At 38.2% G+C, this 25,161-nt stretch overlaps 2 protein-coding genes across 4 annotated transcripts in view; one reads left to right on the forward strand and one right to left on the reverse strand.

The window, feature by feature from the left end:
- Positions 1–17,444, reverse strand: part of LOC126374833 (transcription factor kayak) — a 35,878-nt gene extending 18,434 nt beyond the window's left edge. Inside the window, exon 1 of one of the 3 annotated variants that reach the window (XM_050021569.1) lies at positions 17,107–17,444. In XM_050021569.1, coding sequence (XP_049877526.1) covers positions 17,107–17,235 — 129 coding nt within the window. In that variant the 5' untranslated portion in view covers positions 17,236–17,444. Of the gene's footprint in view, positions 1–9,474; positions 9,759–17,106 lie in introns of those variants that run through there. The other 2 variants (XM_050021567.1, XM_050021568.1) reach the window with 2 other exon arrangements.
- A 5,462-nt stretch (positions 17,445–22,906) lies between these two features.
- The window catches only part of LOC126375125 (transcription factor IIIB 90 kDa subunit), a 38,512-nt gene continuing 36,257 nt past the window's right edge, over positions 22,907–25,161 (forward strand). The window contains exons 1-4 of the mRNA XM_050021972.1: positions 22,907–23,040; positions 23,114–23,337; positions 23,999–24,223; positions 24,728–24,832. Of these exons, the coding sequence (XP_049877929.1) occupies positions 23,124–23,337; positions 23,999–24,223; positions 24,728–24,832 (544 nt within the window). The 5' untranslated portion in view covers positions 22,907–23,040; positions 23,114–23,123. The remainder of the gene's footprint in view (positions 23,041–23,113; positions 23,338–23,998; positions 24,224–24,727; positions 24,833–25,161) is intronic.

Raw genomic sequence — 25,161 nt, forward strand, 5'->3', positions numbered from 1 at the left:
ATTATCAGTCGATAGGCATGTAGTTATGTACTACAAGAATTAATAAAATGGCAATATTGAAAATAGTATCAATACTTGTAACAATGTTACTGGTGCAGGTGAATATAATTAAAAAATCATCATTCATTCGCAAATAGCTACCTGCCAATGTATTAATTATATTTTTTACAGACGTTAATAATAATAATAATAAGTTTATTTCCAAAAAATAATTGTTACAATGAAAATTAACGTTACAGTACCCACTGGTAACGATAAAAAAATATTTCAAAAACTTATCAGGCACTGACCTATCGATTCTGCCAAACGAACCGCTTCAATATATTTCCTGATTGACAAAATGTCTGTAGTTAGTTGCAATGTTCGAGTTAGCGGTTTGTGTTTGATAGAAATTGGTTATGGGAATATTCATCAGGTAGTATGAGACAATTAGCGGCGCGTTTACAGCCCACAGAGGGTATACAATGGCGATGCAAATAATCGCGATTATGGCAAGGTTGACGTCGGACGGCGGAGGGTTCGTTCAACTGACCGCGAGCGATGACACCTCGGGGCGCGCGCCCGCGACGTCGCGGCGGCAGACGTGCGCGCGCGCACCACCGCCACCGCGCCGCCGCACACGCCCCGCAGCACGCCCAGCCGCCACCACAACGCCACTACTACACTACCCCTGCGCGGCCAGACCACCCTCCACCAACATGATGCAATTACTGGCAATGAGCGACGTCAATACCCAGCCCGCTATCAGTTCGCTTCAAAACAAACAAATTCCAACTATCTGGTAACAAACTTAAAAGTAGGTACTTTCTTAAACTCACCTAATTTCCTTCAAATGCAATCCAAATTAACGCACTTCACATTCAACAGATTCTCAGTTTAAAACTTTAAAAACATGTCGAAACTTGATATAACAAGCACGATACGCGTGCGCACAACGAAAACAATCGACTGACAGATGTCGGTCGGCGTCGGAAAACCCCTCAGAAACTACGCGACGCAGAGGACGCAGTGTGTAAATATTATGCTTCGACTGGACAAAGGTTTTTGTTATCTAAACCGGTGTCAGCGAGCGTGCACGACACGAGCCGCGCGAGCAGCGACGCAACGTGGAGTGAGGCTCGCGCCGGCTGATAAGCCGCGCGGCGCGCCCGACGCCCCCCGGCGACGCCTCCGCCCCACTCGACCACGCACCAGCCGCCCCTCGGCCGCCGCCGCACGCCAGACGGGCCCCCGCGCATTATGCACTGCACCTACGCAAAATTTCACAACTGCAACGTACCTCGGCGCGATGCAGAAAATCAACAACTTTCCACTCCTTAAAAAGACGAGGAAACAAATTGCGAAATGTGCCGCGGCAGCCCAGATACAGGCGAGAACAATGAGCGCCAAACAGACGCAGAACCTTTTTAGTATCCTCCTAATTGGGCTAGAGGTGCGTGGAGCAACAGAAATTCAATATGCAACGCGATCCGCTCGCTACATAAACGGAATAATTGAATTAGTGCGAGCATGTCGAGTACGAGCCGCCGCCAGCACGGCCACCTATGAAGCCTGTGTCGAAATATACCGCTGACGTCAAGACCCTCACACCTCGTGTCAAGTCCGAGCAGGACGCTAACCACAGCCTGTGTGAACAACAGCTCAACCACATCAGCCCAGATAAGTTGGTTTAGTGCCCATAAGTTTATTGCCTACTACTGCGGTGGGCATCCCACAAACCGAGGCCGTTAAAAGATAAATAAAAGAAGCAAAGTTCCTTGGCTAAATAGGTTTTTACGATGTAAATCATAAAAGGTACAATTTTAATGGACTACGGTCATATCTACGATTACAATTTTAGTAATAAACTTTACAGGAACCCGCATTTTATAGACCCCACCCATTAAAGATTGATAATGTTTCAAAGCACAAAATTTAAATTGATAATAACAATGCGTTAATCTATATAGAGCTGAATAACTATTAGGGGGGAAAGTACAATCCTTCTGAGGTGGTACCGGGTGGTACAAGTGGACCATCGACTTGCACTATGCAATATTGAGCGCGAAAACAGACAGAGAGAGACTGAGGAAAAAATATTTGCTAAGTGCCAGCCCATCGGTGCGTGACAAAAATACACAAACATGTTAAACGAAAACAGATGAAAACATTCCATGGTGATCAATCAAGGAGGCTCCGTAGTGTTCCGTAAAGTTTGATCACCCGTCGGGGTTCAACGGTCGACGAGAAAGATCCATTGTTATTTAACTGTGTACGACTTATTGCGTCGAAGGAAAGGCTACAAAACGGCAAAGATAACATACGTACAAGAATTTTTTTATCTCGCTCCATAAAACACCAATGAAAAACTCTTCTTTACCGGAGCCTCATGGCTACAATATTGACGAATAACGCAATCGACCTGCTTTTGCGAATACTTTGCTAAAAGGACGATCACGAATTCAATTTAGCAAATTGAAGAAAAATATGCGTTATGAAAAACGATGCAGCGGCCGAAACTGGTCAACGTGCAACATGACATGTGACCTTTTGCGAATGTATCAAAATTACGGTCTGCGTAGGAGTAGCTAAATACAAAATTGGATTCGAAGAATTGCGGCAAGTAAGCAGTCATTCGAAACCCATTAATTCAGTTGCTTGCCGTCTGCCTACCTACATTAACGCTATCTGATAATCGTTCAAAGAATTATTGATCCGAATTGTATAGCATACTTTATAGTAGTATACTTCAAAGCCATTTTTATTATTTTTTATACACTTTGTAACGGCATAGTAGAGTGACACAATATAGCCATCAAATCAATGGAATGTTGTTAAGGTAAATTACTGAATACAATACAACCGAGCTATATATAAATTTTAATATGAAATTGCAAAAGAGGAATTTAAAAAAAAAATGATGGACGATTTAAATAACTTTGACGTTGAAGCTCAGCCACAGTCGTAAACATTTACGAGTGCATTACTCTCGATAAACTGGCGTGGTGGACAAATGATCCCACGGACAATCCATCTATTTTACAGCACATAATTATCATTCAACTGGAGTGAAAAAAAAAAGAGATGAAAATATTTGAATCACAATACCAAGGTATTCCATAACCTAACGAGGTGGTTAAACATCCAGAAAATAAATGAGTTCACATTTCTTTTGTGCGTTACACGAAATCAATGTCATATAACGCGTGTCGGCCGAGAAATCTGGCGATGCACGTTGGGCCCTCATAAATTACTAGATTAATCTTTTCAAATAATTTGACCTTTCCATCTGACGAGGGTTCATTAAATAATAGTCGGTATTGGAAGCGCGGTTATTGTGCCGTCTATCACAATTTTTGTTGTGGGCGGGATCAGACTATTGAATTCAGTCTTCGGGGGTTGGGGCTCAGATCGACCACTTGATTGCGTTGTGATAGTTTCAAATAAATTTATAATATCCACGTGAATAGCAAGCATGCAATTCAATGATCGAATTCCATAAACTCTCTTTGTTTTGGTAAAATATAAATCAAACATGGTAATATTATAACTTTATGAATTCATTACATTACATTTATAATACATATGATAATAATAATTATGTCAGTTTACGTCAATCTGCAAACAACTGTTTCTTTGTCTTGGATTGTAACTCAACACATTGCATTTATTGTTAGAGAAGACCATAATGGCGTGTGTGTTTATTGTAAACGAGTAGCATAATTCGGCAACCTTAATACAAAGTGCCATATAATCCCTAATGGAAGGTAAATACCCTCTCCGGTTGATTGAGAGGAGGCCTGTGCCCAGCAGTGGGACGTATATACGTAGGCTGTTTATGTTGTATGTTGGAAGGTAAATACAGGAGTTTATAACAATGATCTAACGCACGTGCGCTTATAATAAGCATGACATCTTTTAATAAGGCACTTGGACCGAGGCGGAAACGTGGAAAATGTCAGTAATCTAGTGAGCTGCAGGCACGATTCTTGCCCATAATCGGACCAAGGACTTCGCAGCTGCAAATATCAGCTCCATGCTTATTATTGTGACGTAATTACTATTGCTCCGTGAAACAAAGAAAATTAAGTTCGCAGGGATTCCTTTGTTTAGTTTGTATGGACTTGAATATTATTATGGAAATTTGGTTTAGGGTAAAGGCGGTTTGCGTTGCGAACGATCAGGTTGCAATAATGGCTAGTAAAGTGAAGGAATGTCGGTCGGGATGCCACACGAGCCTTCCGCGTGAGTCACTCGGGCCTGCACCCGGGGACTGCCCACCGGCGGCCGGCCGGCACCCGCTGCGATGTTTTACCACCTCACAGATTAACGGACCTCCCCGATTTTTACGAGGATGCAATTTAGAGCCGTTGCGGCGATGGCATTCAAAGTGTCCCGTCCCGAATTGTTCGACCGTGTCACTCATTCTTATCTTCAGTCTTTACATCTTTATTGTGCAGTATTGTAAGATAAACAGCCTCAGAAGACGTTTATTTACAAAAACGAGCAGTTAACGTAAACAAAGGTACAGGAGTTACCATTACTGTAATAAGCGTGCTTTTGTGTTTTTTCTACGAATACTATTTGCTCAGCTCTTTGCGCTGAAAATGATTGATTTGAAGTATTTAAACTAGATTGCTTCTGTGACCGTCTGAGTTACCGTAACTAACAGATACCGCTCAATGCATCAATCAATGACGTTCTTCGACCTTTAAAAATGTATTATAATTTAGTTATTTAGACATCTTATTGTATTTGGACTTTGGTACATCTATATTATATTTATTGGTTGGTTTAGAACAATATACAGACCACAAACAGGAAGATTTGAAGCTGAAGCGACATTTATAAGTACATCCAGTAAAACCATCAGTTAGTTTTCCTGTGTAGATAACTTATTTATTGTTAATTATAAACCTGACGTCAAATTACTGACGTTAAATGTACAATTTAGATAAAATTTTATTAACAAATAACCAATTCCTATTATATACTTACGTATAAATAATAAGGACAGTGAAGACAATTAGTACTGTTGCTTTTACTGTATTTGGGAAAGTGAATTTTCGATGGATTTTGAGAGTCCCATAGAGGAGACAAAGACATATTTTTAAAAATGAAATAAACAAGTGTCACGAACTTCTCAGGTAGCACAAGGTATCAACGTCAGACAACCTTTTGCTTATTATTGAAGAAAGTAAATGCGACAAATTGTGATTCTTCGTGGGTGGTGCACGACAGTGCGCGGGCGCATGACGTAGTGCCTCCGGAGACAAAGCCTCAAGTCGTAACGTGACGGCGACTTCTGACCGACAACCGCTGCATAAGAGAATTTGCTTATATTTTACATTGTTGATATAAAGTTCCTTTGTTTTGATTGTATATTTTATTAGATTTCGTAAAGTGTAGATAAGATCGTAAGACCAGTACTCTCATTTTTAATGTGTTAAAAGTACAAGTTTTGTATGAAAGTAGAGAAATGACTTAAGTAAATTAAATATTATGAAATCTGACGCAACTTTAAAGAGGGCAAAACATTAGCAATAAGTCGGTCAAATGCTTCACCTCTAGGCAGCACCCGAAAACAAGTCAAAACAAGAAAAAAAGCTTTGACCATAAATAAGATAAGCTCACTTATCCTGGTTTTTAGTAATCGGCCTTTTAACGCAAGTGGCCTTAAAGCATTTCTGATTTGTAATAGTTTCTGACCAGGCCAGTAGACAATGGAAACACTTTATGTAATGGACCAGTGGATAGCATGCCCAAGTTATCTTCGAAACGGGCAATAAAGACGTCACTTTCTGTCTTTACGGTGTCTTGTGCAATGTAAAAGCAACTTCAAGTTTACTGTCCCAACAGCTACCAGTTCGAGGTCAGACAGTTGTTCAGATCAGACACCCTTTTGTTTTAAATTTTATATTTTTAAGAGCTTTCTGTTTATTATTCATGTCACACAGGTACATGAATTAAATTACTGTCTTCGATTTGTGTGTTTTAGAAAAGACCGGGCTTATTGTCTACAAAGATCAATGCTACATTTTGGTGGATTTAGTGAGACATTTCTTTCTTTTAAGTGCTGTTTTTTCTAGACGATTGATCATATGATACAAAGGTATTTATTTATCATTCACGCAATTTCTATCTTTTCTGAATCTCAAGATGCATCTCAAATGCATATTTAGCCCATAACATATCTAACAGGTATGTCAAACGTTTAACCTTAATTAAAATCAAGTTGTTACTGCTAAGGCTTATCTTGTAAGGGCTGTCAACTCTATCAAACAGGTTATTAGGTCTGAGGAAAAAATAAAAAATGCAAGTAATGGAATTGCAGACTCAGATGGTTTGAGCATGACGTCATGGCAGACACAGGTGTACACGGATACTGTAGACAACTTAGCATTATAACTTGCAACGATAGTGCACCATGGAGTTGGGTACAATGATTCATTTAAATAGACTGAGGGCAGACAAAAAGTTTTATCTATGTTTAATGATATCCTTAGCATATCTTGCGATGGATGGAGGTCAGACAGGCGTTTGCTTCTGTAAAAAACCAGACCTGTCAATTCTTCAGGTTCGGTAAGCTGACCCTGTAATAAAGGGATAATGCTAGGGAGATGATGATGATCTTGCGATGGATGTATGGACCCCCAGGAACGTGGTTACCCCTTTGCAATCATCCTGAATAGATTTATTGATTTATACCCATCTGAGACGTTCATTTCGAACATGAAAAGTAGATGCCAATAATTCCCAAATAGTCGTACAGTTGCAAACAAAAGTGATAGATGATGACAGTTGAAACTAGTAAGTCCCTGCAGTAGTAGTAGTAATGTAATAAATTTTAAGCAAATAGCTGAGCAGAACGCGGTAGGTATGTGTCATATCATCGCGAGTCGACACAAATTGCTTACTTCCGATCGCGACGTGCTCGCGGGTGACTCATTTTCTTCTTAGAATTCAATGTTGAGGTTACCTAATCGCTTTCAATAACAACATATAACACCGGTGAACCAAACCAGATACGTACAGTCTCAATTGCGATTCACAAAGGTTTAGGACGTCAAGTAGTCTAACAGATGATTGTCTTCAAGTATCACCTTCTTCAATTAGAACAAATTGCCCACATCCGGCGTATATTGGCAACCATCTAATAGGTGTCGGTCAATCAAACCCATCTGCTCGGGCCAATGAAGTCAATCAGTACTTAAGTCAGTTAACATTTCAATACAGACAGTAAGAAATATTACAACAACATGAGCACTCAGCTTTTTGCTTGTTACGATTGCGTAATATCAGGCTGGGGCTAGCAAAAAATAAGTAATGTGAACTCTGAATGTTAGATAAAAAAAGGATCAAGCATTTACTGTGCGGAATTAATTTTTCTATTCGCCTTGAAGCAAAGGCATTGTATGAAAATGTGGAAAGCAGGTAAAACCAATTAACAGCGGACGCTTGCGCAGGTAAGGTGGTGGGAATCCCCAACCATTCTTGGAAGTATTCCGGCGGAGAAATTTCACAAGCGCGATGTAGGTCAAGTCAGCCGGACTCGACGGCTCGCCTCGCAAAGGTTAACCATCACGCCGCGCCGAGTCCGGTTCTTGTGCTCTTGCGCAATCAATACTCGTTATCAGATCCTTAAAGATCAGACGTTTCTAGAACAACTGATCTTATAATTGCTGCTATAAAACCTAAATTTGCAATACCAATCTTCTGTTATACAGTACTTGAGATTAGCAACTTTTCTGGTGCATTATGAAATGCAAACAAAGTGCTACGTGGTGTAACTCTTAAACGTAACTATGGGAAAATCCAAAACGTTCATTCAAGCACGACTAGTAGGTATTAATCCTACAAACAAGTTCTTCAAGTAAACAAGTCTGCGGTTTGTTATGTGACGTCTGTGGGTGGGTATTGTGAAAAAAAATGCGTTTTGAAAGAAAATCTATTAAACTAGGTCAAATAATATTGAAGATATAGAAAGTAGTTAGTAGATGTCACTTAATCGCGGGAAGCAAAATTTTAAGCAAAATAGGCAACTTCGATCCATCATGTATCAAGGACTATTAAATGTGCACGTGACTTTAGGCACATGCTTTCGTAGTCCAGACGAAAAGTTTTAAAAGTTTGTTTAAATAAAAGTGAATGTCAGATGCATTTTTTGAATTATTGATAAGTGTAAAGAGCCAATGTCGCAAGGTTACTTAGTCTTTACTAATTTTTTGTAATGCGTTATGAGTTGTTAGAAGTTATCAACCCGAGGTTACTATCAAATGGATTTAAAAGCCGAACACTTGTGACTACCATTTAAATAAAAAACCAATGTGAAGACATTAGGAAGATAACTTTAATGGTACAGCTGCAAGTTCGTAGAACTCGCGGCGCGGGGTGGGGAGGGGCGGTGACGTCATACGATGACGTCATCGCCATCGCGCCATCCGTGACGTCAGAAAAGGTTGCCGCAACACGATCCAGTTAGCGCTGCGTGTTATTCGTATTGCGGTTGTATTTTAAATCAATTAAACAGACATTTATAGGCTGAATTTTCTAAATTTTACATGGAATGTATAAAGTCACGCCCGTAATCAATCAGGGGTTGGCATAGGTACAGCCAATGGTCACAAAATACAAGCTGCAACCATTTTTCATATTATTAAATATAATGGACACAGCTAAAGTGTATTCATAAAATTCAGTAAAATGTTAAGAATTATTAAGTTTAAAGCGTTTGATTAAATCAAATATTTATAGAATAGTTGTTTACTATAAAGTGGAATTATCCTTTCTATCAGTATTTCAATGAGCGATAAGCTGATAAGATTTGTAAGCGCAAAATTCAGACCACCAACGCCATCTATCGTTACCTCCGTGAACCAAATAGTATTAAAAGTTGACTAAAAGTTAACAAATTAATTTTACATGTCGCAGTTTCTGTCACATGATTTCATTACAAAATCGATGAAAAATTAAAGGTAAATATTGTCTAAAACCATGTATGATTTCTAGAAAATTCTAGTAGGTAGCAAACAAAGTACAGTTATTGCTAAACATTCTACGCACATAGAAAAACCAACGGCCTTCAAATAGCATTCGTGAAAAATGCTTCGTGACGTCACAACGAAGGAATTAAACTTATCTACAAGACAACAATGTATGTTTAATAACCACATGTGGATCACTTCATTGTTTTCCAGTACTGCATGCAAATGGCGATAAATAAAACTTTCGTGTCACATTGTTACGGGAAACGAGACGACTGGCCAGAGAAGCCGTTTCAAAGAATTTCAGCAATACATAAAATATTATCGCGTCAATCGGAACTAATTCTCGAACAATAAAAATGAAGAAAATGAAACTTTAAACTATGTAAGTCTATGTATTGAAAATAAAATATGATGAAATTACATCAGAAACCGAACTCTTAGAAAGTTGTTTACAAAGTCAAGTCACGGCAGAACACTATACAATGACCTAAAAACTGCAAAAACTCACCACTGGCTTGTTGTAATCCTCGTTCTGGTAGTCGAACATGGTAGCGAACATGAGACTGTCGTCTGGCTCGCCGCTGAGGAGGTGGTATGGCACCAGCTGAGACATGAAGACTGGTTTACACTACGATCGTCCAAACAAACTACCCACAAATAACGAAAACTTAAGTTGCACAGAATAAAAGTTCAGAATCTTCAGCGAGTCAATTTGTGATAAGAGAATGAGTCATACGCAAGCTCGTACGAGGCGGTACACGATCGCGTAGCTAGAATGTTTTATATCAGACTGAGTCAGTTGGCGCGCTCGCCGCTGGTTTTGTACAACGCCGGCAACCGCTCTGCGCACGCGCGACCCACACTCCGACTCAAAACGTCTTATGTCACAAAGTATTCTAACAATTCGCCAATGGAGCCAAATACTTTTTTTTATGGTACTGTTTTCTTATGATTCAATAAAATAGTTTCTTCATGACATGAAAGTAAATTTCTTGGCACCATTTCTGAAAATTCCGGTTAGCTCTCACGCCGGAAATTAGCTTCCGAAAAGTTCAACTAAAATGTTGTTGGCAAACTGGGAAGTCCCAACGTTCATGACAAGGATCAAACGTTAAATAACCGAAGTACCGGGAACGACAAACTATAAGCACAGTATTGATATTCAACACTAAATAATAGAACAAACAAAGGCTTCTGACACAATTACTGGTAACTAACATGGTTAAGTAGGTCGTTGTGTGTCCCTAGATAGCGCACAATACGAGAAGCAAACTTAGCAAACCTACGGCAGGCAATAAAATTGTTTTTACCGCAACCAAAGCACTACATGAATCATTAGTCGCGACAGAAAACAATGAAAATGTGCACAATTTTACCTCATACGCACTTAGTTCAAATAATACAAAACATAAACTATCAGTTCAATGACTTATAGAAATAGGGGAAAAAACGATTGAACTTGATAAGTAGTCCTAAGTTACCTAAACCACAAATATGATTTTGAGAAGATTATGGATAAACACCAGTTGAAACATAAAAAAATCTCCTTAAGTAAAATTTTGCAACACTAACAAATATAAATGTCAATTAAAACAATATAAGTGTTAACTTGTAAACGTTATTATACATAATTTATCGAAGACTGGCTTAAGAGAAACACAAAAAAAATAATTAAAGGCGTCAGGACTATTGAAGTTATGAGTCACTGAACAAATTGTGCATAAAAAAGCAAATTAGAGCAACAACTATTGAAGGCTTCGACAATAGCCAGACATCTTTTAACGATTGCCTACATGGAAGAATAGCAAATAGTGCGCAATCGTTCTGTTTTGGAAAAAATAATACTTAGAACTGCGTTGGTATATAATGCCACATGTCTGTATTCCGATTCCAAGAAACATATTCAAAAATATCTGATAGTAATGGTGAATGTCGCAGACTCGTTATAATTTAAAGTAGGTAGCTTACTTTTTACAACAAAATATGCGTCTAACTGCAGAGGTATAGGCTTTTAGAAATAACTTTTTGAATCAGACCCCCAGATGAGTGGATGATGGGAAGATTAATTATCAGCGAAAATAAAATAAACCATTTTACAAGTTGACGCGATCGCAAGATCATAGAAAGTGCAACATTTCAACTGTCTTCTAGATATCGTTAGCATCTCAAATAATGAGGCTGCCGAGTGACAAACGCGCACAGCTGCTCGAGCCAACAAATAACTTATCTGCGCTATCGATTTACCAGTTCCCGATATTTAGGGCACATTTCCTAACTGCAATAAATACAAAGTGGTTTACTAGTGGAAAGTTTATTAAAGGCGCTAAGTAAACAGTGAGAAAATTTACTTCTAGAGATCAACATTAAATATCAAACGACACTTACAGAGCAGGTGAACAGGGTAGAGTAATTTTTTTTAGTCTCGTCCAAATAATATAAAATTCTAGAAAAACTAATTCGTGATAGCAAAACATCTTCATGAAAGTGTTGAAGAAATTATTATTATGAATAAGATAGCAACAGACAGAGTAACAAAATATATTGCTTCATAATGAGTTCAACAATTTTGAGTATTGTGTCATTGCTAGATAAATTACGTGAGTTGATCGCGTGCCAGGAACCGCACTGTCTGATATCCTAGCACTCGGTCACATCACACTATCGTTAAAAATTCATATAATAATATCATGACGTCATCCCACCTAATGTTTGTTGATTTCTGGAAACCTTATCGCCGGATCGTAAAAATATTGATAACGAAATTCATAAATTGTTTTCCTTACTTAGTCGTAACTACAAAATAGTTAGATTCCTGGAAATCCAAATCAATCATTTTCCTTTTTAAACGGAAATGCTTTGGGACAGTAAACTTGTAGAAAGTTAATGTAAATAGAGGCGAGGCAGTCCTGTTACCTTTTACTAATACATATGCCAATCAACGACAAACGTGAAGTGGTGAGCCATATCGCCGTCTATAATGGTTGATAGCCAAGTGAAAATTGCACGTAACGTGAGTTTTTTGTTATATTACGTTATGTGTCTATGTAATCATAATCTTCTCATACTGTACACAATGAAACCGATACTAAGTATTTAGTGTTCCTTCCACTAATTCATTAGTATGAAAACTGTAAAACTTCGAATAGCAATTTAATACATTGAGCCTTCGATTTCGATAATGTAATATTATTAATTTTTACGTTACAATTTGAGATGAACTATAATTTGATATTTCGTTTACGTCGAGTTTGGGTTCTTTCTCATGTAAATATTGTGCAATATCACTTATCAATTTTATCGAATAAAATACAAATTTTCAGGTTAATAATGTACATTACATAAAGTTCATAATTCAATACAGACTAATAAATCATGATTGTTACAATGATTATGCATTCGAAGAGTTCTTTAGCGCCGTCCTTCACTCTGGATTGAGTCATGATGAAATAACGCTGAAGGTCGTTGAATCAGTTCTCGGTAACAGTTCAGGGACATCCGCCATAGACTTGGGGCATAAGCCACGCAACTAAAAGCCGAGGTCAACCCCCTTTTCCGCGAAACAGCCCCCGGCGCCGTCATACGCTGAAATAACTGTGTTCTCACTGGCGATGCCATGGTAACGGCTACAGCAAACAACACTTCAAAAACGAAGTGACTACAGTATAATCGAAGGTTTTTCTAACATAGTAAAAAAAAATAACAGAAAACATCATCTGATACTTAAAAGAATCCTAAAGATAATAAACGAAATATTAAGAAAACATTCGTAGGCACTATCCACAATAATAGAATTCCAAAACTTTGTAGAAAATCCTGCTCTTGTCTTGATGACCAATTCGACGTTGTCAAAACAATACAAAGTCCAGCGGCTGCCAAAAACAATAAAACTAGTAGTTTTATCAATCACATATACTCGTAAACGTTGAGTGAATATTTGAGATAATGTGTCGACGTAAATAAGTTTTACATCAGCATATTGGTTTTCAAAACGTTAGTTAAACCAGTTTTAGCGTAACGTTTAGTTCTTGCTATTGTTTATTTAAGTCAACTTCAAAAATGGACGAGACGATAGAGAGTTGAAAGATCAATAGGTTTTATTAGATCAAGAGGTCTGATTGTCTTTAAATGATCGCATTGACCCAGATGTAGATGAGAATTATAAAGATAAATGCTACGAAAGACATGAACGAGTGTCGTTTGTCCGCGAGGGATAAACCTTACAAATATGTGGGTATGTAAATAGTCGCACGCGCAGGTTCTCAACCTGAACCCGCAGTAATAAGACTTGCTAATGAACTGGATGCCGTCTGGTTAATGTAATGACAGTGTTTGTGATACTAACTCTATGTTAATTGCTGTATGATCTAAAATGGAACTGCAATTTGCAATATTCATTGGGAAGATTCGTCTTTCTGTGAATATTGCGATGCTTAATCCTTAATAGTCCACTCGGGAAGAGTTCGGGGATGGATATTATGCAATAGCATCAGGTTTTGACTACGAGTAGAGTTCACTGTAATCGCCAATTCAATGCAACTATTTGCAGCAGTGTTGAGTTACAGGTTAAAGTTGACGGAAAGTTTTTAACTTTTTAACTGTGCGTTCATAATATGTTAATTTTAGTTTGGAATTCGTAGCAAAATATGACTCTTTGAATCGCAGCTACTTGTTAGAGCAACATTTTTTAGAGTTATATTATTCATCGAACTCTTGTCTATAGCGAAATGCGTGGTTACTTTACATTATTTATTGCTTAACTTTCCGAATCACAAAAATAAATTCAGATGAGGAACATATCGTATAATTTGCTTGCCGATCACCCATTTTCATGTATTTTACATTTCATTGACTTAAATTCCTGGCCAAATCGGGCGGCAGATCGTGTCCAAGGCCGGTATCAGCTGATCGTTAACTGGTTTGAAAACATTCCGATAGTAAATTACGTACATCTAATTATCCAGTAGCCAAATCTTTCCAGTTTTAATTAACATTTAGACTTGTAGTTAGCAAAGAGTAAGAGACAACTAAGTGAAAAACTACGCCTTTCCTCATTCATTTATCCTTTCCGATTTCACTTTAAGGAATTATAAAATTCGACGAAAAGGAAAACCTTCGAAAAGATGCTTAATTTGAGGAATATTCAAATAATACGGTTGTCAGAGACGGGTAGGTCGATTGCGCCAATCAGCGCGGGCTGCGCGCCGCGGTGCGCGTGGGCACTGGGCACACACGGACACCACACGACGAACAGTATTTTCCACGAACTGCTGACGTCATCGCGCGGTCGACGCCTCGCAATGTTTTCCTGCTATACCGACTCCGTTTCATATTGCCCTAATAAGCATTGTAAATTGAAATTATTAGAATTAACGCTCCCTCTTAACAATAATGTGTTTACATGATGGCATAGTGGTAGTGGTAGGTAATAAAGACTTGAGATATTAAAGAACCACACACTAATATCTCACTAAAAAGCTTAAATAATTAAAATCCCATTAAACAAATTAAACTGGTATTATACCGGCAAATGTTTATAATAAACAAAATATTAATTCCATAAACTTCCTATATTATATTTATTGGTGATTGGGATTCCCCAGTGCTTGTTTGTTATAGAATTGTATGAACATACACTAATTGGAACTGAAAGAAAATGTAAAAGAGGAAAACACCATACCTACTTATACTACACTAAATAGTTCAAATAGTTCAACACAAATTCTAATCTTTACCTTAAACAAATATGTACCTGATATTGTTTTTAAAACAGGTACATGTTATTAAACTAGTTACCTACCAATAACATTATTGAATAATATTTTACACACGTGTGACTGTAGCATAACAAGATAACAGAAACTATGGTGGTTGCATAATATTCTTGTTTATATTAAAATAATCATTATAAAACTAATACTTAAGATTTCCACAGACTAACGTAAAGTTAGGTAGATAGATGCAGAGGCGAAAAAAAGGAAAGAGAAAGTTAGAGAGGCGGAGATTGGAGCCATTGGTATGGCAATAAAGGACGGAAGGGGCAAGTCACAGGGATATAACCTGGAAACTGACAAAGGGCTGCAGTAACTGTCAGTACTATTCAAAGGCGGAGGGCAGGAGTCCTAGTACGGCTTTGAAATAGACTACTCTGGGTGACAATCCACTCACGTCAGACAAGTACTGTGGGGCAGAAGGCAAGAGGGAAATCAATGCCCTTTTTTCCCCTAAAAATTGGTTCTATAGTAAATATCCTACACCGATAAAGAGTGTGGCTCTTACATGTGGATACAATGTGAAAATAAGATTAAAGTCACATGTATTATAGTTACTTAATTTTGGTGACCTGATTTATTGATTTGCTGCATATGGCATTAACTACTTGGCCGGAAATAATTTTGAGAATAATTAAAATACAAAAAAATATGTTCAATCAACTGTACGTAAAGTACCTACTTAATATTTTATTGCATAAAATGTTATGCAAAACTAGTGTCAGTGTCGTGTCTGTCTACCCCAACGCGAAATAGGCGTGATACGAGGTCTTGTATGTAGGTTTTTGTAATTAAACAACTTATATTGAACAGGGATTACAAACATGTGTTGTATTGACTTTGATACTCATGTTGTAGTGACATCTGTTTTTTTTTTTTTTCAGAAAAACCTGTTGTGTAAGGAGATGGTCAAGTTGCAGTAACTGTGCTTGTGAATTGTATTAGTGATATACTTATATCCAAGTCACTATTAAAAATGACAAAATGCTAAGTTTAGCACAAGTGATGAGTAATAAGTGTTATCAGAAGATATTTTATCTGCTTCTTATCTTGGAGTTACATGAACCATATCACCTGCTTGAAGTGTTATCATGCAATGCAAATTACATGACATTGAATTTATTACTATATAGTGCCTCTTTGTGTAACATAAATGAATTGATCATTATTGCTATTCTGCCTTTGAATCAAAGGTGTGATGCAGTCCTCAAATACAAGTATATAGTACTGGGATCTAAAAGTTATATTGGAAAAAAAAACAATTGTCTTCTAAATAACAGCCAGTAACATTAAGTCCCTTACTACCCAGATCAAAACAATATGAGTTTAACTAGATTATTGGTTTTTCCAAGAAACACAAACTGCAGAGCTGCAAACAAATAATTCTATCCATATATGTGTACATGAATGAATAGAATGGATTTTTTATAATATGAAAACTTAATACAGCAAATGAAGTGGAGGAAAATACTCCAATTTATATCCAGACTACTTATAAATTGCAGTAATGCCATGAGTAATAAAATATACAGTCCTCAATGTCAGTTACTTTGTTATACTTACTATAAATTATAACAAAGAATTTCTTTGAATGGTCTTTAGTTATTTAAATAAAACTTTAATATCAAACTATGATTCATTAGTAGTACTTTTATTATATGTGCAACGGGGAATGAATGAATTTAAGTAGGCACTTGTAATAGTTACTGGCCAGTAAATAAGGAAAATATATGGAAATTCTGTTCTATTTTTGTTAACATTAATTGCTGTAAAGTAAACAGGTTTTGCAAAACATCTCAAAAGAGAACATCTTATGAAAGCCAAAAAATTTGATATAGAATATCATCTAAAAGAACTGCTCAGTTTTTCTATTTGTATTTTAAAAATCTTCTTATTATGTAGGAGTGAAAAACACTGATAGTGTAAGCCCGTAACAGAGTTTTAACAAGGCATTGCCAGAGATATAGAAACTTGTAGGTTATTAATCGGATATGGCTTAAATTTGAACTTGGCCATAATGACTAAATAGACTTTGATGAGAGTAGAAGAAGCAAAAGTGGTGTGGCAGGTAGTAAGTGATTTCCGTAGTCTGCTTACCCCAAATACAAAAAGGTATGATCTAATATAGGTATGTACATACATACCATACATATCATACATATGAGTATGACCAGAATCATTGTTCTGATATTTACAAAACTTATTTTAAGTTTGAAGTGATTTGGAATAGAGGAAAGAATGTGATGGATAAAGTTTGCCCTCACAATGAACTTTGTGTAGTACTAGACAAGAAGTTGAATTCTGATCTACTATGATTCTGTTGAGTCTGGATGTGGGTGATAGTCCATAATAGTTATTGATCCAATACTTACAGATAATGGCCTGGACGTCGGCACCGAAGATATGAAGTCATTGGTACTGGACCCCTGCGAGGACTGGCTATCACAGGAGAAGTCCGAATGGTTGGACTGGCTGTCACTCATCTCTAGCTTCATCGTCATGAGTACGCAATGTTCACTCGAGAACACTTCAACGAAAACACTGGCTATTTACGTAATTGTTCTAACGACAATTATCTAGTATCTACAACCCTCGCGAGATATCTTTTGTCGCAGTTCCGTGAAACTATAAACACTTTCCAGTTTTACTGCGTAACTTAATCTATCTGTCAGTTGGCTAATGACAGCAACCAAATCAAAATAAAGCGCGTCAAAAAGATTATCCGTGAACGAGAACACAACAATGATGAGTCATCATTTTGCAGTTTGCGATGACGTCGCCTCCTCTTTGGGGATGCCCTTCTCCAAGAATTTCTCAGAGCTTGATTACGAAATGTCATAAACGCCTGCTTTTTACATTGAATGGGTATACATTTTGTACCTGTGCCATACGAAAACGAAGGGTGATCTCACCAATCTATTTAAAGAAATAGCGTGATATTCAGCCAATAGCAGGCGTTGTTATCTATGACGTCACATTTTTTGGAACTAGGGATTGATACATGTCGACAATCGATATTTTTATAAAAATCACATGTATTTTTAATGAGAGACTTACCAGGTGCAGCGTAATTTTGCTGCAGCGCAATCTTTTTTGCTTATCAAGTTTTCTTTTTCTAGTTTTTTGGACGTATGCTATATTTAAAATTTGAAATATGAATTGGTCTCCATGGTTTGTTTGTTTGTTCTTGACATTCGGGAGATATTCTTCGTGGCTGACTGTTTGTTTTCTTGTATTTTGGCTGGAAAATCTAATTTAATGTTCTATGTGTGTTCTTAAATGTGCTGATTTAATCGTGAAACGTAAAACGTAATTTCTGGTGATACTATTATAATATTTAATTTTCCCTGGTAAGTTCGTGTTGGTTTGCTCTTCTTTCTTTTTTTTCTTTGATTCCACTTTTCTATTTTATTATTTATCTTTGTAGATAAGGGAAATCCCCTTGGGTTTTGTTGAAATTAACATTTTTGTTAAAACATTTTTTGCTCATATTTTTTTATTTGTTGTTTTAAAATTAAAAAAAATATATATTTGTTTAGGTACTGAATAGGTACTAAATTTGTGTGTAGGCGAAATTACATTTCGGGGCCTTTTTGTGGAGATTCTAAATGTGGGTGGTCATTCAGACATCAGAATGACTGGCCATTTTTTAAATAAATTTTCTTATTTATTAATTAGGTAGAAAATATCTATACAAAGGTATTAAATAGTAGCTAAAAGGTATTGGATGTTAGTAATATTTTAAAGCTGATCTGTCATTTTGGGCAGTCATTCTGATGCTCACTAATAACTAGGGTATAATTACATTAAACCAAACAAAACTTTTCAATCGCACCTTTATTTATGTTTATAGGTACATTAATATAAAAAAGTGATAGATTCGTTTTTCTTTTCAAGTGTCATATTGTGAAAGGTTCTGAATTCTTGAAGTTTTGAAAGTAAATGCTTATAAGAACATTCAAACATGAACATATTATTATCATAACATGAACTTTCCTTGACTATAGGAATGTTAAATATCGTGCCGTACACACTTTTCCCAAAGTAATGTGAACGCCATCTCTGTATAATAATGGAACTAACTAGAACTCATTCTGTTTTTATAAATATCGATATTAAATCATCGACGTGCAGTACATCCCTTTCACATTAATAAATAAATCCCTACTTCATTATTTCGAAATATGGCAACACTACGGCTTTTTGGCGGGAAACGCGAACGGGACAGTTGCTTTCTTCGTTGAATAATCTAAATAATTAATACGAGGTGGTGTTTTGTGGTTAATGGTCGCATTAAGTTAGTCGAAAGACATTCGCGAGTGTTATTATATCGGAGTATGCAATAAACAAAATGTATTCAATATTCTTTCTCTTCATTGTGGTCCTGCCCTTAATAAGGCAGACATCTGATAGAATGCTGATTTAGACCGGTTCAGCACAAACCGGATCCCCTTGTAGAGATGTATCTGCCTATTTTCGCTTCGTGCCAAGAAGCCGCTTCATAACTCGAAAGTTTATGCGGACTTTTGAGTTAATTCGTTTGGGGTTCGGAGTAGGAGTCTACTCCGAGGGTGGGGGCTTAGGTTTCATCATCATCACCTTTCATCATTTCATCAATCATCAAGAAAAAAATACGTAAGACATGGCTGTATGGGCATAGTTCCCTTTGCCTTACCCTTTGGGGAAAACCAAAACAAAAAAAAATATCTATGGGATTTTATTTTTCATGAAAATCTAAATAAATTGCAAAAATTGGATGTGTGGCATGGCGATGGAGTGGCAAACATGGGAGTTTTATGGTGGATATCAGTAATTATTAAATTCCGATGTTCGAAGAATGAAGAACAACCCTATGAGTACCTACCGGGACAATACCGGGAGGTTCTTCGAACACCGGTGGTCTAATTTCATTTCATTATCATTAACGCAAAAATATTTTACAATATTTTTCCTTTTTACAAATATTTAGTTAGAATTTTCATGTTTGTATGAACACGAACGTGGCTAGGAACTTTACGTAAGTTGGCGACATTGGAACTTTTTGCATTGGATATGGTAATGACATTGACTTTGGTATTCGAAAAGCACAAAATTGACAAAAACCAAAAAACCCATAGCAAAAACCAAAAACCCAATGAAAACAAAGATCAAATTAAAAATTTATTGTAAAAACATAAAAATGGAAAATACAAAGAAGGAAAAAAAAATAAATACAAAAAACAGAAAATACCTTAACTAAACATTGTAGCAGGGATCCCTGCTTAGTCAAACAGGCCCCCCCTCGCCTCGCCCGGCGCAAAGGTCCCCATAACACTCACCGCGTTGCCACGTTGAATGGCGATGGACAGCCTTTGCATCAGGTAGGCCCCGGAGCGAGCATCACATCCCCTCTCTCGTAACCGACGCCCAATCTCCTTGACAAAGTTAAGGGCGTCCGATCCCCAACATCCCGTCGTCTCGAAGGCCAAAGGGACAAAGTGGTATTTGGCCCCCAGAACAGCATACTTGTCCCGCTTTCTGTCTGCTGCAGCTTCAGCAGCCGCACCGGCGTTCCGCACTGTGGTCTTGAGATGAGACGCAGCGAAAGTGCTTACGCAAGTTGCGTCCCACAGTAGGCTTTTTCCCCTCTCCCAAGGCACCAGTGTTAAACCGTCCGGCCTTTTCCCGTCAGTACGACAAAGACCTGGGGGCTCCAACACGCATGGTATGTTGGCTGATATCAGTGCCCTCCGGACGATATCATTCAACGCGTGATGGCGAGGGAATCTCCCCGAGCACCGACTGCAACTCAACGCATGATGGCCATTCGCTTCCACCGTGGACCCGCAAATGCATAAATGTGTTTGACAAACATCGCAGCCCAGGCGGAGAGCAACCGCCACACGCATCGAGTCGCTGTCGAGGAGAGTTCCCATATAGGGAGAGGGCAAAGCCTGTAACCACGCTCCCGACTCCGCCCTCGACACGGCTCTAAGTCTGGCCAAATCTGAACCAACAGCCCCGCCGATGAGTCGCTCAAGAGCTAGCTTGGCCCCAACCTCGTCCCAATTCCGCTGCACTCTGGAATCTTCCGGTAGCGTCGCGTCCGGGAAAAAAGCCGACCATTCTGTTAACGCATCAGCAACAAAAGGAATGCTAACCTTGTCCCCATGGGATGATAAAATTTTAGAAACAAGGGCAGCACACCCATGCGCCGACGAAAGAAACGCCGGTAGGCTTAAATCCCGCACGCGACGTACACCCAGCCCTCCGTGACAAATTGGTAAAGAAGCTTGAATCCATTGCTCCCCATTAAGGGATACATTTAAAATAGCCTCGATGGTGCACTTTAACACGTCGTCAAATGACGAGATATCATCGTGGCATAACCAAGTTGGGGTCGTTCTCAACAGGTAGGTGATCTTAGGCACCGCAAAGCACATTCGCAGCAGAATCAGAGCCACGTGCGCGGAAATTCTGCAGAGTCGCTCTCGAGCGAGGAGCAAGAGAGATCTTCTGGCCTTCATGGCTGCAGGAATAGCCTCTGGGAAAATAGGTGAACCAAGAAGATTGAAAGACTTTGGAGATAGTTGTTTAAGACCGGGAAGTAAGGACAGGAACATTGGAAGGGAAGAACCGGAGGTAGGAGAGCAGCAAAAAAACTCACATTTGGACGTGTTTACCTCCAGCCCTAGCTCTTTGAATCGGGGAAGCAGTGTCTGCAAGTCTTGCAATACCTCATCCGGCTTTCCCCCTATGGTACCATCATCAAGGTACCATATGTTCAGCGGTGATTTTAAAGTTTTAATAGCTTTATGGATGGCGAGGCTGAAAGCAAGTGGTCCCAGGGGGTCTCCCTGCTGCGCCCCCACCTGGGAACGGATCAAAGATTTGTTGAAAAAAAGATTAGAGGGGGACCTGTAAAGTTGGTCAAGAAAAGGATATAAGGAGGGTATATTCTCATAAGCCTCAGCCAGAAGGACGTCCCTTTCGATGGTATTAAAAGCGTTCTTCACGTCTACTTTTATAATTACGCAATCCCCGTTCTCAGGTTCTGCCGCAAATGCACGCGTTGCGTGTATAGCAGCCTCACACCCCAATTGAGTACCGAATCCTAGCTGGTGCGGTTGTAAATAGGCTGACATCTCACCCCTGACAGCCTGACACCCTAACTTCGCCACCAAGCGACGGAACGTGCTCCCCACCGCGATTGGCCTAATACCTCCCTCTTTTTTCGAAAGGGCACATAAAGTTGCCCCATACATAAAAGGACAAACCTCGGGGTTTAACTGCCCACTCAGCAAAAAATTACATAGTCTGACGAGAGCCTCAAGTAAGCGCTGTCCGTTATCACCTGCAGAACTCGATACTAACTCCTTTAAATGAGTTGGTCGAATCCCATCAAGTCCAGGAGCCGACCCATTGTGGAAACTGCCCAGCGCATCCACCACGTTCTCCACCTTCACTGTTAAGGCGGGAGTGGATCGGCATGGCGGCTGTGGAAAATCTAGTGGGCGGGATGGGGTTGGGTGCTTCGATTGTAAGGAAGCAAGAGTTTCGGGGCCCGGAGACGCCAAAGTGTCTTCAGACATCAAAACACGGACGGCCCCCCTCAAGTCGCCCTCGAAAACCTTCGACTCGATGGTCTTAATAACTGAAGGAGTCCGAGTGGCGGCACTCCCATCTCTCACATTGTCGAGTGTATACTCAAAAGCAGAGACTATATTGGCTTTCACCTTGGTCGTTAGGTTGCCTGGCTTCTGTGTGTCCGGTGCTTTAAGTGCTGTGTATGCAAATTAAAAAAAAAAAAAAAAAAAAAAAAAAAAAAAAAAAATGAAAACAAATATTTTCATTTTATAATTTTTTCCATTTACATTTGGAGTTTTTGGCGGGAACGTGAACGAAGTCGGAGAACAAATTGCGATAGTGTTATTATATCGGAATATGCATGCCAAGAAGTCATAATTCGAAAGTTTATGCGGACTTATGAGTTAATTCGTTTAGGGTTTGGAGTAGGAGGTCTGTTCCGAGGGTGAAGGCTTAGGTTTCATCATTTATCATCATCATCTTTCATTAATTATCATCAAGAAAAAAAAACTTAAGACAGGACTGTATGCGCATAGTTCCCTTTGCCTTACCCTTCGGGGAAAACTAAAACAAAAAAAAAAAAACAATGTGTCAAATGTCAAAAAAACGATAAACGTAAGGTTTGTTCTACCGTGTATTGTAAATGTTTACTTCTATTTAATTGATGAATTTCCACTATATATTAATTATTTCGCTTTGCCGGTAATCAGTGCGTCTGTTATTATCTCAGAGCAATACAGGTGGGTAAATTAGAAGGAATAAATAAGTAGGTTTAAGTATCTTTGTGTGCCAATTATGTGCCTTATATTTTAGCGATTTCGCGATGTCTGGGAAAAAATGTAAGCACTGTGGGTCGTCAGAGATCGAGGTGGACCCCGCACGAGGGGATGCAGTGTGCACCAACTGCGGTACTGTATTGGAGGACAACATAATCGTAGCAGAAGTTGAGTTCCAAGAGAATGCACATGGCGGTGCCTCTGCTATAGGACAGTTTGTATCTGCAGAATCTAAAGGAGGCGCTACAGGATTTGGAAGAGGTAATTTTATTGAATTCTGGTTTTTTATTTAGTAAAGCTTAAAAATAACAAATAATGTAAAAGTGTAAAGATACACTAATGGAAGCTAGGCATGACTGTAGGCAGTTAAATTACAGTTAGGTACCTAGAGGTTGTAGGGACATATAAGTATTATAATTAAAACACATAATACTGGGTTCTTACTGTGTTATTATCAGGGATATGAGACCAATATTTAGAAAATAAGGGATCAACCTACTCCACTCCAATTTCATCAGTCGTCCCATGATCATGACACTTGCAGCAGTGTTGAAATATTGAGAGTCTCATATCCCTGATAAAAATGTGGTAAGAATCCAGTATTATGTGTTTTAATTATAATACCTAATAACTGCATAAACCTCAATACATAAAAGTATTTTGATAGTTCATACACTAAGTTTATTTATATGTATGTCATTATAGGCATTTGATAAATCCATCTATAAGTGTATAAAGAAAGAGTGATTATAACTAAAGTATAGCTATTGTCATCATAATCATGATGGTAATACACATAATTTATATTGTTTATAACTCTTTTGCGATTTTGCCAATGCATAATATTCCATTTTGCTTTTGCTATTATTAGATTTCCTTTTGAATCAACATTCCCTAAAAAGTTAATTTCCTTTATTTACAGCATTCAATGCAGGTATAGGGCAGGAATCCCGTGAGGTGACGCTAAGGAAAGCTAGAGACGGCATCACATCGCTCTGTCAGCAACTACGACTGAACCAGCAGTGCATTGATATTGCCTGCAATTTCTTCAAAATGGCACTGTCTAGACACCTCACCATCGGTCGCCCTGCTAATCACACACAGGCTGCCTGTGTTTACATGACTTGCAGGACTGAAGGCACAGCCCGTATCCTTTTTTGACATAATACTTACTGTTTCTTCCATTTGGCTGTCAGGTCTATTGAAATACATTGTAATATCATTACAAAGTATTTCAGTCCATATAAATAAGTTTTAGTAGTCACAATTAGAAATAAACTTATTTATATGGATTAGCCCCTTGTTCACTGTAGATACTTGTTTCTGTTTCTATTTAAACAATTTCTGTGGTAATTTGCATGTAAAATCAGTTTGTCCAGTACTACTTACTTGTTGGCTTGTACAGTCATGAAAAAAGTGCCACTTGGGCACTATACAGATCATCTGGAAAAGATGTATTGAGGCCTCATGGATGGATGGAATTACTAACCTAACTTCATGCTTTAGTTTTTATTTTGTAACAAATGTTCCTAGCTGTTTAGGGATAGCTTGGAAACTTCAGAAGTACAACATTTTTGAATTTATTCTAACAATAATATTCTGTAAATATTTTCATGGATGTCAATTGTTATTCCTTAACTATATGTCACAGATTTGTTGATAGACATAAGTGATGCTCTCCAGATATGCTGCTATCAACTAGGGCGCACCTACTTCAAACTGTCGCGAGCACTTTGCATCAATATCCCACCTACAGGTGAGTACTTTTGTTTATAACTTTTATAAGCCCACAGTAATATAATAAATGCGAAAGTAACACTCTTAAACTGGTGAACCAGTGTAGATGAAATACAGCTAAAAACATAGGATAGATTTTAGACCAAAAAGTGGATGGAAAAATTTACTCCATGCGGACAAAGTCGCGGGCGGAAAGCTAGTTTTACAAAGAAAATCTATGAGATTGGTCATCTATTTTTATACGAGGTCTATGGTCAAGTTCTAAAGATTTTTTTTTTCATTTTTGTGCCCAAACATGAGATCGGTCGACTGACCATAAGCAGTTTTGATGGTTTGGTTTTAGTAATG

The sequence above is a fragment of the Pectinophora gossypiella genome, chromosome 18, assembly GCF_024362695.1.
Source record: "Pectinophora gossypiella chromosome 18, ilPecGoss1.1, whole genome shotgun sequence".
Classification (NCBI taxonomy): domain Eukaryota; kingdom Metazoa; phylum Arthropoda; class Insecta; order Lepidoptera; family Gelechiidae; genus Pectinophora; species Pectinophora gossypiella.